This window comes from Phascolarctos cinereus, unplaced genomic scaffold, assembly GCF_003287225.1.
Source record: "Phascolarctos cinereus isolate Bilbo 61053 unplaced genomic scaffold, phaCin_HiC Scaffold_726;HRSCAF=1367, whole genome shotgun sequence".
In the NCBI taxonomy this organism is placed as follows: Eukaryota; Metazoa; Chordata; class Mammalia; order Diprotodontia; family Phascolarctidae; genus Phascolarctos; species Phascolarctos cinereus.
Window position 1 is genome coordinate 106368129 of NW_027556098.1, and position 14981 is coordinate 106383109.

General features: G+C 35.4%; 1 protein-coding gene across 2 annotated transcripts in view; it reads right to left on the reverse strand.

The window, feature by feature from the left end:
* LSAMP (limbic system associated membrane protein) overlaps positions 1–14981 on the reverse strand; it is an 817304-nt gene that overhangs the window by 10300 nt on the left and 792023 nt on the right. Inside the window, exon 8 of one of the 2 annotated variants that reach the window (XM_021007122.2) lies at positions 9879–9911. The exons of the other annotated variant lie outside the window; for it this stretch is intronic. Coding sequence (XP_020862781.1) covers positions 9879–9911 — 33 coding nt within the window. The remainder of the gene's footprint in view (positions 1–9878; positions 9912–14981) is intronic. 2 annotated transcript variants of the gene reach the window in all.

A 14981-nucleotide genomic window follows, 5' to 3' on the forward strand; every position in this document is an offset into this window, starting at 1 on the left:
AAAATACTAAAGTCATATTAGGCGCAAACTTAAATATCTTTCTCTAGTGTTCTTCCATCCACTTTTAGATAGTTTTAATGGCCAGATTAAATCTAGAGATTTTCTTATTGCCCACCATTTAGGCTTGGATTTGCTTTGGAAACTAGGGTATTTGTGTACTTAAGAATGGGTCCTCAAATGAGAAAGTGCTATCATTGGGGATGTGGATCCCTGAATTGATGGGAGACTTGAGAGAGAGTGTATAAGTCAACTGCTGTTTCTAAGGTTCTGAGTGCTTGTATGTATAATGCAAGGACACTCAATATGTGGATGGAAGCAAATGAGTGTGTATACACACTAGAGAGGTCGGCAAATATAAGTGCTCTAAAAATGAAAAGGGATATAAAATAATGTTAAGGGATGCTTCCTTGTCATTATTTAATGTGGTGAATAAGAAAGTGAGAAAACACAGGTGTCCCCCTCTTCAAGCTAGACCTATGATCATCCTTTTAGAAAAGGATTAACAATTGCATTCCATTTCTTTACACAGTAAACTTTTGTGCTAAAGCATTAAACTCTCATGCTAAAATATTGGTTTTTATGTCAACATTTGCTTGCACATAAGTTTTCAGGAAAATATCTACTTCAAAAAGAGAAGTATATCAGTATATTAATACATACAATTATGGAAATTTAAGATGGACTCCTCAAGTACAGAGTCAACACTCTATTATCCCAAATGGGTTATCCCAATTGTAAATTTCTCATGGTAAGACTTCCTTTTAAATCTTTATAGATCTTTTTAAACCTACTTTGCTTAAATACTGCAATACGAAATTTTATAAATAGAGTGAATAGAAGAAAGGAGACTGGGGTTTTAATGTGCTATCCATATATAACTCAATTGGTGACCTTTGGTAGATCACTAAAATCCTCTGGGTCTAATTTTTTTTGTCATCTGTTAAATGAACGAGTTGGACAAGATATTTTGAAGATACCTTCAATTTCTATCATTCAATTGAATAACAGATCTTTAAGATCATTTGTTCCATCTCCTTCTTTTTGCAGATTAGGGAAATTAGTCTGAAAGAAGTTATTTGCCTAGTCATAATGCTCATTAGTGAAAAGGATGGAGACAAGACCAGATTTCTTGTCTCTCTTCAGGGCTCTCTTCATTACGATGTGCTATATTTTATTGATGTGGGATCATTAGATTTAGAAGTAAAGGAGGTATTATAGACCATCTTGTTTGGCTCCATCATTTAACAGAGGAAGAAACTGAGACACAGAGATGTTAAATGGTTCATGCAAAGTCACATAGGTAGTAAGTGGACAAGATAATATTTGAACCCAGGCCTTCTGACTCCAAATCTGGTTCCTTTTCTATTGTACCATATTACCTCCAAAGGAATCATTAAAATCATGGATAAAAGCTGGAAAAGGCCCTTACAGATCACACAGGAAGTTCTGATTTGGCTTTACTATTTGCCTTGGATATAAAACAATGGAGCTGGAAATTAGAGGGGACATGCCAGTGTGGGCCACATAGACAAAACAGTGAAAGGGAAAAGTTGTCAATAAAAACTGTTCTCCAGACTTCCAGCTCCTTCAGGAACTCTGGATCTTTCCCTATGGCAAATATGAAATCCACGGAGAACTCTATATTCCTATACAGAAGATAGTCATTGTAAATATTTTAAAAAGGAAATACACTCACACATTGCTGATAGACTTACACATTGTCAGATTCTTTGTGAAGGCAAATTGGCCTTTACAAAAATAATTAAGTCCTTTAACCAAACAATCCCATTATTGAGAAAATGCCCTCAGGGCTCTTATAAAGAAAAAAAGATACATGCTTAAAAATACAAATAACAGTATTATTTATAATTTCAAATTTCAATAGAATATAATTCTTTTAGAGTATGCATTAAGTATCATTTTGTCTTTCTATCCTCAGAACTTAGTACAGTACCTTGCTCATGATATTCATTTTAAAATACTCTGTTGGAAGAAGGAAGGAAAGAAGGAAAAGAACTAGAAACAACACAAATGTTCAATAGTAGCTAAATAAATTAGGATATATCAATATAATTGAATGCTATATCATTACAAATAATAAGTATGAAAAATCTAGACATAGAAAGAATTATATGAAATAGTGTGAAGTAAAGAAACTAGAATCAGAAGAACAGTATTTTATACATTTACTATGGCTGTGTAAAAGTCAAAATATACACAAATATAAAGTTGAATGCCTAGAGAATAGGAGGGAATCTGTAAGGAGTTGTGAATGTTTAATTGGTTTGTTGTTTAACATTAAGTATCTAAGTTACTAATAGTTTTAAAAAATTAAATAATTTTTTTAAAAAAAGGAGTGATTATCCTATACCCAGGAGAAAGTAGCTAGTGTCTTAGAATCTCTTTTTGGGAGACAGTGGGGAACGTGGTTTCTTGTGCTGCAGAAAAGTCACATGCAGAATGCAGGGGCTATGGAGGTCTAGAATCAAGTGTTATTTTCGCTATGCCCCAATGCCTTTAATTTAGATTTTAATTTTAATTCTAGGTCATTAGGAAGCAGTAGAAGGGACCTTTAAGTTAAATTCTTCATTACCTTGTCCCTGTAAACATTTGCCAGATTGTTTGCAGAAAATATGTAGGGAAAATCCATCTCTGTATTAGTCTGATCCTTTTCTTATGGGTCAGAGAGTTGATGCATTTCAGTCCTAGAATGGAGGACAAGGAGCTCCAGGAAAAAATTAAGCAGAATGGGGAAGATGAAAAGTTTGAACTACTTATGCAATTCTTAGGATATTAGAGAAGCAATGTACTAGAGTTGAAAGCTAGGACACTTGAATTATTTTTTTTTCAGCCAAACACAAGATACCTGAAATCTAATCCCAATTCAGACGCTTAATTTCTATCTGTGATTTTAAAGAAGTCATTTAGACTCTCAGAGCCTCCTTTCTCATGTGCATAACATGGATACTGCCTAGCAAACAGGACTATTATAGATAAGCACTTAACAAACCCCAAGGTGCAATATAAATTTTAAAATTATATATAAAATTGAGCATGTATTTAGGATGCACATGTTCATAACTGATGTTTAAATAACAATTATTATTTACTAATACAAACTTGTGACTGTGTAGTGTATTTGTATAGTTCTCATTTCTTCTCAAAATATTATTGGGAGTGGATTGAGTTCATAGCATATAACGCTGGTATCATATGGAGAAATATCACAGAGTTATATGCTTAGATCTACATGTGCTACATATGTATGAGTACATATATACACACATGTGTATTATATGTACATATTATATGTAATATGTACATATATATGTATATACCTCAATAGGGAAGAATGAGTAGCCCATTCATTGTTTGTATTTTGGTTTATCCTCTATTCCAAAGGCAAATGGTGTAAGGAAGGACTGCTTTTCTTCTTAATGAATATAAGTTGGTCTATTCACAAATAGGGGTGAACTTTGTGATTCTTCATTGTAGTTCAAGACAAACAACCATCCTTTGCAAATATTTTGATGGATTACAGATCTAATCAGGGCGGAAAGTCTTAGACTAATATATCCTTAAGAATGGAAAAGTAAACAAAGATAATTTACCAACTTGCAAAATCTTTTCAAACTGGAGTTTGAGCCTTTAACTATAAAAATAATGCACTAAAACACTGTGTTGAGAGATATCTAATGTAGATGAATTTGGGAGTAATCTTAGGGACAAAGAGCAGCATCTAGAGGAAGGAAATTAGGATGGTGAAGAAATAGCTTCATGTCATAGCAGTAATAGTTGAAGGAACTGGCCATGTTAAGCCTGGAGAAGAAAAGACAGAGAAGACATGATAGCTTGTCTTCAAGCATTTGCTGGGCTTTCATGTGAAAAGGGGTTAGATTTTTCATTTTGCTTGGCCCCATGGGGCAGAACTAGAAAAATGGATAGAAGTTGAAAAGAGATCAATTTAACCTTAGTGTAATGAAAAACTTTCTATTAATTCAAGCTGCCCAGAAGTGGTTTTGGTTTGTATGCCTTCTCTGATAGAGTGGTCCTCTTCATCAGTGATCTTTGAATGAGGACTTAACATGCATTAAAAATTATCCAATTTAAGTATGGGTTGGACTAAATAGTTCCTGAAATTTCTTCTAATTTTGAAATTCTGTGATTCTGTGATCATCAAATCTAATCTTAGAAATTAGAACAGGCATGGAGACTATTCAAATAAGCACTGGGTCACTGGGGAGAGGGGGATAGGCTATACTGCCTTAAGTACAGGTTCTGCCACTGACTTAAGACTAAATCACTTAACATTACTAGGCAATGTTCATTTGTAAAGTGAAGTGGTGGGATTAGAAGATCTCTTAGGTCAATTGTAAGCTCCCAAATTCAGGGACTCTTCAAGTCTAGATGAAAGGATTTGCCCAATGGTTACTTTTTTTAGTTCTGGTTGAAAGTAGAACCCAGCCTTCTGGCTCTTGGTCTAGTACTTTTTCTGCTAATTGATGGGAAGTAAGAACTGAATAGATACTCTGAAAACAAGAGTAGGAATCAAAGACACTAGGGTATACACAGTCCCTGGGCCAAGGCTTTAGACCTCTGATATTTGAAAAGAAAAGATAAAGGATGACTAGAGCAATACATAAGACAGCTAATCAACAGCAACAAGACAATTTTATGAGTCACTGGTCATGACAAGTGTTTAAAATGTTTTTGAAATGGAATATAATTTTGCATGAAGAATTTAAATGGATATGCACAAAAGGTGAGGCAACTAAGTATGACATAGTACTATAAGAATAGAGTTAGAAAAAATTCAGAATGAGTTGGGCCTGATGATGAATGTCTAGAAAAAACAACCAAAAATGCTTCTTAAAAACTATGTTGGAGACACAAAATTTTCAAAGAAGGGAGAGGACCACTGTTAAAGATAGATAAGAAAATAACATTGGATGACAGAGAAGGCAGAATTACCCAAAAGAAAACAGAAATAGTCAGTGGGGAATTTAAACCCATGTTTTAAATTGAAGATGTGGTATGAGATGACTTAGCTATCTTTAATAAGTACCTATCAGTATAAGCAGAGAAAATTCATATAGAGCTGGACAAGTGCCATGAGTCAAGAGATAGACAAATTTGCTACTTTTTTTTTTTAAGAAATAAGGAATGTTCTTCACTTTAGAGATTGGTTAACTTGATATCTATATTTGAAAAATAACTCCGATACATATCACTAAAGGCATGGCTTATGAGAATTTAAAAAGGCAGATAGTGACAATAAGAAGAGCTCGGTCACCAAAAAAGATCATGTCAGACTATCATCTCCTTTTTTGACAAGATCATTTAGTTTGGCAGATCAGAAAAATAATAGAGAAACCTTATACTTGGATTCTTTCAAGGCATTTGACAAAATTTCTCAGAATATCCTTGTGGGCAAGATGAGCAAGATACAGGCTATAGATAATGGAGTAATTATGTGGATTTGGAAGTGTTTGAACAATCAGATGCCAAAAATGGACTGAAACTGATCAAGATGGAGGGAGGTCAGTAATAGAGGACCAAGGGCCCTTTCTTTGCTCTTGTTTTGTTCAATTGTTCATCAGTAGCTTGAAGAAAGAGACCTTATTCATAGTAAATTTCAAAATAACCTAAAGCTGGGAGAAAAACCAAATGTGTTACATAAAAAGCATCTATGTCTAAAAAGATATTCGTCAGCTTAGTTTGTTGGGTAAAATCTACTATGATGACCAAACCTAGTAGGTGTGCCATTCATTTCCACTGATGGAAAAAGAAGGCAATGAACCCACAGACAGTTCTATGTTACTCCTTACAGGTATGAAAATGATGACAACATTTACCGAGGGTAGATGTAAAGATCTACACTTGGGCACAAAATGATCAATTGGATAAATGTTGGATGGAAGAGTGAAGCGCTCATTGGTCTGCTAGTTCATGTGAAAAGGGATGAAGGGTTTTGTAAAATGCATGTTCAGAATGTTAGTCCAAATCTGACATGACAGAAAAAGGAGCATTGTGTTCATTTCTAGATCCCTTATTTTAGGAAAGACAGTGACAAACTGAAGTATTTACAGATAAATGCCAAGATGATAAATCGGCAAACTGGCTTGTTTTATGAAAATGGGGAAATGTTTAGACTAGACACAAGAAGACGTGGATTATGGGTTTTTCTTTTAAATTTGTGAAAAGCCTGATAGCTTTTATATTATAGAAGATTTTATATTATGTTATATATTCTATTTTACTATAATTTATTTTATATTATAGAAGCAATCTCTCTCATTCTGACATCTTGGGGAAGAACTAGGAAAAAAAGAGGTTAAAGTTGTTGAGAGGTAGACTTCAGTTTAATACAAAGTAAAAAAAATTCCAATAATTTGAGTTGTATAATATGGAATGGGCTATTTGGTAAAATAACAATTTCTCCATCACTGAAGATCTCCAAATGAAGCCTAGATGAGCATTTGTTGGGTATAGCACAGAAGAAGGGGATTTCTGTACAGATATGAGATGCTTCCTAATTGTGTGGAAATGACCCTGCGTTCCTAAATGATATGTCAGCATATCACAACTTCTGCTTGGATCTATACAGCTAAGATATCTTCCATTATGGGCCCCATGGTGAATTATATGTTTGGTATTTAAGGTCCATCTGAGCTAAGTTCAAAAATGTTCTTTACCAAGTGGGTCACAGGGTCAACAATATTTTTGGCCGTAATCGCTAAGGCTCTCAAAAAATATCTTTTAAACTAAATTGAGGTTGTGAACTGTATCAGTGGAGAGATTACCTATGCTGACAAAATTACTGGTCCTTAAAGTATTGAAGCAAGGTCTGGACTAGATGAATTCTGATATCCCTGCCAAATTGGGGATTCTATTCTTCTATCAGTGGGGGTCAGCATTATGGTGAGAAATGGTATAATTAAAGGAATGTAAACGGATGAGTCATGAATTTTTCTATTAGTTCGTTTGGCCGTACTGTTTAATCTTACTGTTTGGTTAATCATACTGTTGCTTATGAAAGGGAATTTGTAACTAAAGGAAAGACTTTTGGCAATGTGGGAACAGTGGAATAGTAGCTACAGCGATGAAACTGTAATAAGTCTCTTAAGTGATTGTCTAAGATACATTGTATAGGACCTTGAATGTGCATAGGTCATTTGCTTCTACATTATGATAGCAGACAAGTCAAGATTTGTTCTGTGAAGTTTGTATTCAGTCAAAGGGCCTCACCTGAGAACCTAGAGAGCCACATGAGGCCTCGAGGCCGCAGGTTCCCTTCCCCAGACATAAGACTAAGATTAGACAAGGATCTACTTTTGTAGGGCTTAGAATTTAGTTAGGGTAAACTACACAGAAGGAGCAAAACAAGGGACTTTAAAATATTATATTTTATAAATGCACTTCTTCTAATATCAAAGAAGTTCTCCTTTATTTGGTTTATGAGTATTACTTTTCTGTGTTGCATTGTCCTTGTGTATAATTCTTTTTTACTTTTGATTTTACTTTCTTGCTACTACTACATTTCTAAATGAAAATTAACTCTGTTAACAATGATACAAAAAGGAAGAAAAAGGGAAAGAAAAGAGATCCATGAATGTTAGTTTGCTTTATCCTGAATGCACTGACCTACTTTTCAAGATCTCACTGTTAAAAATACAAAGAAAGGTCAAGATTTAGTAAACACTTGGAGAGGCAGAGAGGAAGATCTCTGGATGCTTTCCATATTTATGTGATTGAGTCTAATTTTTTCCTAAATTTCTAAGTGTGATGACTCTAAATAACTTCATTGGTGCTCCTTGGCTATTCTTTTTCTCTTGAATTTTCTCATTGATCATAGATTCATGCTGAAGTGTAGTCTGATTTCTTTAACTAGACCATTTAACCTAGAAAGCAGAGCAAGGCCAGCTTTTTAAAGACAATCCTTTTAAGAGGTGGCCAAGAAAATGAAAACAAAAACAGATAAAACCCTAAATGGTACACCAGGTAACAACTGCTGAGTAATGCAAGAAAACTGTCCCAGTTCCTTGTGCGTTTTTTCCCCCCTCTTTTTGTTTCTTCAATAACCACATTACGTTGGCAGTCTTCCTGGAATCTATAGTAAAAGAAAAGTGATAACCATGACTTTGGCGCCACCTGCTGCCAGTTGTGTATCAATGCACCCTTCTTTGAGGGTTGCTCAGATAATTCTGATGGCTAGATGGTAGCACAGAGCAGGAGGGGCCCATTTGAGCTTCCTTCACAAGATTAAATAAAATTTCCTTTTGACCTGTAGCCACTGCTGGCTGTATGGTGAATTTCTTACAAAAATAAACATAAATTCACAGTAAGATGGTTACCATCAAATTCCTGTCTTCTATCAAAGCATCACATAAGCATGAGGAATTTAAGGTTATTGCTCCAGTAAGCCTGAAGATGATAAATGATGTGATGATGTCTCTCACACACATATATGTGTGTACATATATATATATATATATATATATATGTGTGTACATATATATATACACATACACACACACACATATATATACATATACATATATACACACACACACATATATATGTATATATATACACACACACAAACATATATGCATATATGTATATAAACAAATATACAAATATATACATAGGTATATATATATATATATACACACAGGTGTATATATGTGTATGTACACATACACATATACATCTAAGTCATTCTTTAATTTTTAAGCCTGTATTTATCTTGAAGGCCTCGAACACATTACATATGCCATATAATGTCAACCTCACCAAATGACCAGATCTTATACCATTTTCTAGAGGGAGGGAATGGATTCAAAACTAAAACACAGCAGCAATCTGGACCCCAGCACCAAGTATTAAGACAACAAAGGACCTTAGAGATATTCTAGTAATTCCTACATTTTACAGTTGAGGAAACCAAATCTCAGGCATAGGTGAAGGGACTTGCCCATCTTCATCCAGCACAGCTAAGATTAGAACCTAGGGCCCTTGATTCCCATTCCAATGTACCTTATATCATCCTGCCTCCTCTTCTACCATTTTTTGAGCTCAAATCTTATCAACCTAGATGACCCTAGCTCTAGTCTTTGTTGTCCTTTCCCAGCCTTTCTTAATAAGCTATCAAAGCCATGGTGAGGGCCTACAACATTTGAAAAAGCTGGTGCTTCAGTTTCCTGTGCTTTGCACATAGGCAATGCTTAATAAATATTTCATTCATTCTTTCAGTTGCCCTTTGTCTAAAGATGTACAGATCACAAGTCTCAGGAATGAGTGCAAATTTCCCACAACAGTCTTAGCCTAGGGGCTCTGAGTGACTCACATAACTCATTTTAAGAGATTCTGCTTTATTCTATTTAACAATATACATTTTTTTCAATAGTTACAAAAGTATCCTGAAAACTGTTCTCCTCCTTTTGTGTAGATGATACACGTCCTGAACTTTGAGAGTCTCCAAACATGTCATTTTATTAGAGGTTGACATGAACCAAAAGACACTAGGGGGAAGGGATGAGGAAAAAGGGAAAAACAGATCTTTTCAGTGCTGCAGATTTTTAAAATCAGGGGACAAAACAAAGGGCAGGCATAGATGGTTTGTGATCTGTATCACTGGAGGAAACATTCAATGAAGATCCATTTGAGTATTTTAACAAAACTCATTGATTAAACCATAGAATTTCCATGAACAAGAGATATATACAACATGAGAAAAACAGAAGCAAATTTGTTACCACAATGTGAATATTAGAGGTGGGAACATTAAAATGAAATCACCTAACATTTTCAGGGCACACTCATTGTATGATCATAATATAAAAACAAAGAAGAGTTATCAGAAGAAGATGCCATACCTTTTTGCTTGAAGTGCACGGTGGTGCCAATTTCTAAAAAAAGAAACATTTAATACAACAAGAAACAAAACAAAACAAAAACAAATTCTTTATCAATGCAGATTAGTTAGGACAAGTTTGGTACTCTCCATTGCGAAGAGAGAGAAAACATAGATAGTTCAGTTAGGAAGAGATGATCTAGCTTGGCAGTCTCTAATAATGCAAAGAAAGGGATAGGCAATGAGATTCCGATTTGTTGGAACAAACACTATGAAATTGAAGAATCCCCCTTCAAATACATGTGAATATAAAATTTATATTCACGGATGGCATAGGACATGAACTATTTATCAAGTGCCTTTGGTTTTAATTTGTTCAAATTTAAACCATAAAATGTAAGTAATTTAACATAACTTTTTAAAAATTGTATGTGAACCTGAAATATGTCAGTAGGACCATTGAACCTATCACTGTTCCCTAAAAAATTAAACCTGTATCTTCAGATAAAAAGTGATATAGAAAATACAATGGGGTGTGTGTGTGTGTGTGTGTGTGAGAGAGAGAGAGAGAGAGAGAGAGAGGAGAGAGAGAGAGAGAGAGAGAGAGAGATTAGTACTAAGCAAAAAACAAAGAAACAAAAACTCTAAGGATGTACAGAACCATTAATATCTGTTTTGGGGGGTGGCAAAGAATGGGAATCTGAAAGGGTGCCTATAAATTGAAGAATGGATAAACAAGTTGTATATAAATGTGATTGAATACTATTGTACTGAACTCTTATCATAATAACCACATAATAACCAAACAGGATTCCAGAGGACTAAAGAGGAAACATGCTAACTACCTCCTGACAAAGAGGTAAAGGACTCAGAATGCTAAATGAGAATTTTTTTGGACATGGGCAATATGGACATTGGTTGTGACGATAAAATGAGTTATTATTTGTAACACTGTGCCTAGGCTTAATAAATGTTTATTCCCTTTCCTTATAGTCATGCTAGACTCATGTGAAATATTGTGCACCCCATCTAACACAGAAGACCAGACACAGTATTTTTCATTATATAAGACAGTGAACCCTCTACTGAAATCTTACTAATTCCTCTTCAAGATTCTACATTCTCTGACTCTATATCAATGGAATGCAAGCTACCAAATTGTTCAGACTTCCAGGATGGGCCCCAATGGTAGATTCTAGATCCGTCCTTCAAGTACTGGTCAAGCTGGTCATAGTGTTTCAGTAACTTTTTGGTTGGCAATCAAAAGATGAAAATTTTGGCCACAGAAGCTCATGAAAAACTCTGAAGTCATGAAGGGGTTATGATCTATGTTGATTGGACAGTGTACCCAGCCAAGAAAATCATGAATATTTTTTAAAAATATGAATACTACAGTGGTAAGCTTTCAGTGGTAGTCATTACACTTCTTCTTCATTCTCTATACATACTAAGGTCCATTTGAGGAATCCAGATAATTTACAGGTTAACTAGTGGCTCATATCTAGTTCATGCTTTCAAAAATGTAGCTCGGGGTTCAGGCAACTGGTTTATGCTAAAGTCCATGGGTCATTTAAAAAAATTCAGATAGAACTTTCTCAAACTGGGGGTGAGAGGATGGAGTTGACCTTAAAAACAGCTTCACTCTTCCATGGAAGTTTTTTTTTTAATTTAAAATTTAAAATAAATTGTTTCATTGGTTTAACTGTTGTTGAATTCAACAAGAATACTTTTTAATTAACTTCATTGTCTCAAGCCAGGAAATAAGCTTTTCTCTAACTTGACTGGGTCCTGCCTGCCAAATGCAAATTAGACAGTTTCTGCACACAGGTCTTAACATAAACACAACTTGGCTGAGTTCTAAGCCACATTTTGGGAAACACTAGGATAGATAATCATTTGGAGGAATTGGATTAGACAGCATGACTACTCTTGCACTATGGCAGGAATTAGACTAGATTACCTGGGAGTCTATTCCATATCTGTTTCTTTAAGTGAATATAAGATTCTTTGTTAATGATGAAGCGACACTCATAAGTGAAGCTTTATAAATATATACGAGTACATATTGACGGTATCTGAACCCTTCAGTCCAACTTTATATCATTGGGGAAACTGAGACACAGAGAAGGTAAATGAATTGCCTAGAGTCACACAACTAGCAAGTATCTGAGGAAGGATTCAAACTTAAGTCTCCCTGACTTTGAGTTTATCATTCTATCCATTAGCCTGACTCCCTTATTTTATAAAAGAGGACGTAAGAACTCAAGGACAAGTTACATGATTTGCTCAAGGCCATTCATCAAATTTATGACCAATCAGAACTAAACACTAAGTCTCCTGATTCTGGGTCCAGTGGTCTTTCCGTTTCACCATTTTTTATTGATGCTGTTGCTGTTCAGACATTTCAGTTGTATCTGACTCTTCATGGCCCCATTTGGAGTTTTCTTGGAAAAGATGTTATAGTTTTTTGCCTTTTCCTTTTCCAGCTTATTTAACAGATGAGGAAACTGAGGCAAACAGGTTTAATGACTTAGCCAGGATTATACTGTTAGTAAACATCTAAGACAAACTTGAACTCTGGGAGATGAGTCTTCCTGATAGGCCTGGCACTTTTATCTACTGTGCCACCGTGCTGCTCTTAAATGTATCGGGTATTTTCACCTTGTTTGGATTTAGGGTAGTTGATATGTCCACAGAAGATGACCTGGCATGATTTCTTTGGAATGTCATATTCAAGGGGCAAGGCAGAACTTGAGTTTCACAATGCAGAAAAGAAGAAACAAATACCAGAGCAAAGCCATGTCAGCTCTTTGGGCTTTAGTCATCATTAAAAAGAAAATTATGAAAAAAACCCAAATAAAATAAAATTCATTTTTCAGCCAGTCTTTTGAAATTTTTTACAAGTGGCATTCAAGTTGATCCTCTTTCTGATTATTTCTACCTTTAAATCTTATAGAGTCTATGACCAGGGTTTTAGTGAGATAAGCATTTGTATTATGAACAAACCTGATTTACTATGAAATTGTATGGACTCTGTGCTTCGTCATTGTAGTCATTTCTTTTTGTGACAGAATCTGTGTCATTCTGGTGCTATCTTGGTCACCTCTAGTTGCTATTATATCAGTGCTATACATCAAAGATGAGGCATAATGCAAATCAATGAATTTTCTGGGCATATAACAAGAATCATAGCTTCATTCCACAGTTATTTTTCAATCTTGCTAGTTAACATGGATCAAATTTCCCTAGTGAGAATTGTCATTGTTTATGTTCTGATTGGACCTATGATTTTATAGGCCTAGGGATTCTCAGACTAATTCAAACCAGATCTTTTCTGCTATTTCTAATCTGGGTTGCATGGGACATTAAAAAGTTAAGTGACTTGCTCAAGGTCACCTAGCCTATATATGTCAGAGAAAATATTTGAACGCAAGTGTTTGTGGTTCTTTGGTCTGAGGCCAGCTCTCTATGTACTACTATCATACTACCTTTCTCTATGACATAATATGACAGCTACATTCTCTTTGAGTATAATAACAAAATGGGTATTGTTGTGATCCCACCTCTAGGACACCTCAAATTTTAAAATGAAGTTTTAAATCACATAAACACAGAAGATTAAGTATGGAGGCAACACATTATTGGAGTGCTGGCAGTGAAGTAACATGAAGGAAAAATACACATACATATGTGCCCACAAGCACATACATAGGCAAGCATAGGCAAGCGAGAGTGCACACAGACACACACACACATGCAGAGTCTTTATCTATCTACTGGTTTGTATATGAAATGGTAAAGGAATTCAGGCTAATGAAGTGTATCTTAGCCAAGCAGCAGGTAGGTGGCACAGTGGATACAGTGTTGGGCCTGGAGTGAAGAAGATTTATCTTCATGAGTTCAAATATGGCATGAGACACTTATTAGCTGTGTGATACTGGGCAAGTCACTTAACCCTGTTTGTCTCAGTTTCCTCATCTGTAAAATGAGCTGGAGAAGGAAATGTCAAATCACTGCTGTATCTTTGCCAAGAAAATCCCAAATGGGCTTAAGAAGAGTTGAACACAGGGCAGCTAGGTTGCCCAGTAGATAGAGCTCTGGCCCTAGAATCAGAAGGACCTGAGTTCAAATCCAGCCTCAGACACTTAACACTTACTAGCTGTGCGACCCTGGGTAAGGGACTTAACCCCAATCACCTCACCAAAAAAAAAAAAAAAGAGTTGAACATGACTGAAAAATGACCGATTAACAACAGCTCAGCTAACTTGCTTTTAGAGGAAAAAAATGAAGCCCACAAAGATGAAGCGGTTTGCCTTAGATCACAATGGGCAACGGCGAAGGCAGGATTACAATTCAAGGCCCCTGACTCAAAAGTCAATGCACTTTCCACTGCACCACAACTTTACTTTATAAAAGGGGCCATGTCGTCTCTACACACACTTATGTATCTCATATTATTTTGGCTCTCTGAAATACTGACTGCCAGAAATGAATGCCAAAAGGACTTTCAACAGCCAACTAAAGCCAGCCACAATAAGATCATGTTAGAATTCAGTTACAGAGAACATATGGGCAAATTCCCTTCTTGGGAAGACTACTTTTAATTAAATTATTGGGGAGAAATCATTTCAAAAAACAGGACATGGCCGTGCAGAAATATATAGAAATATAGAAAAGGAAACCTGAATCCATTATGGTAACTAATTGACAAAGCAGAGGTGATTCTAATACAGAGAGAGCTGATTGGCAAGGGAGTTAACTGAGTACTATTTCTGTCAGGAGAAAATAGACCAGATTCATTGTTAATCAGCACAGGCATCAGCAACAGCATTGCCAGTGTATGCCTAAATATAATAAGTCACCGTTTTCTTCTACAGGGCTAAGTCACATTCCTAGAAATGGAGATGAAAATCAGGGTCACAAAATCACAGGACCTTAAGACCTGCAAAGGACTCTCAAAGGCCAACTAGTCCAATGTTTACCTAAATAAGTATCCTTTCTATTGTGTACCCAACATGTCTTTGCCTGAATAACTTAGCCCCAAACCCCTAGTATTTGCTCCCAAATATACAAATATTCCAAATAAGGGAATAATAGATTTCTGTTGATTACCTAGATAAGCTTG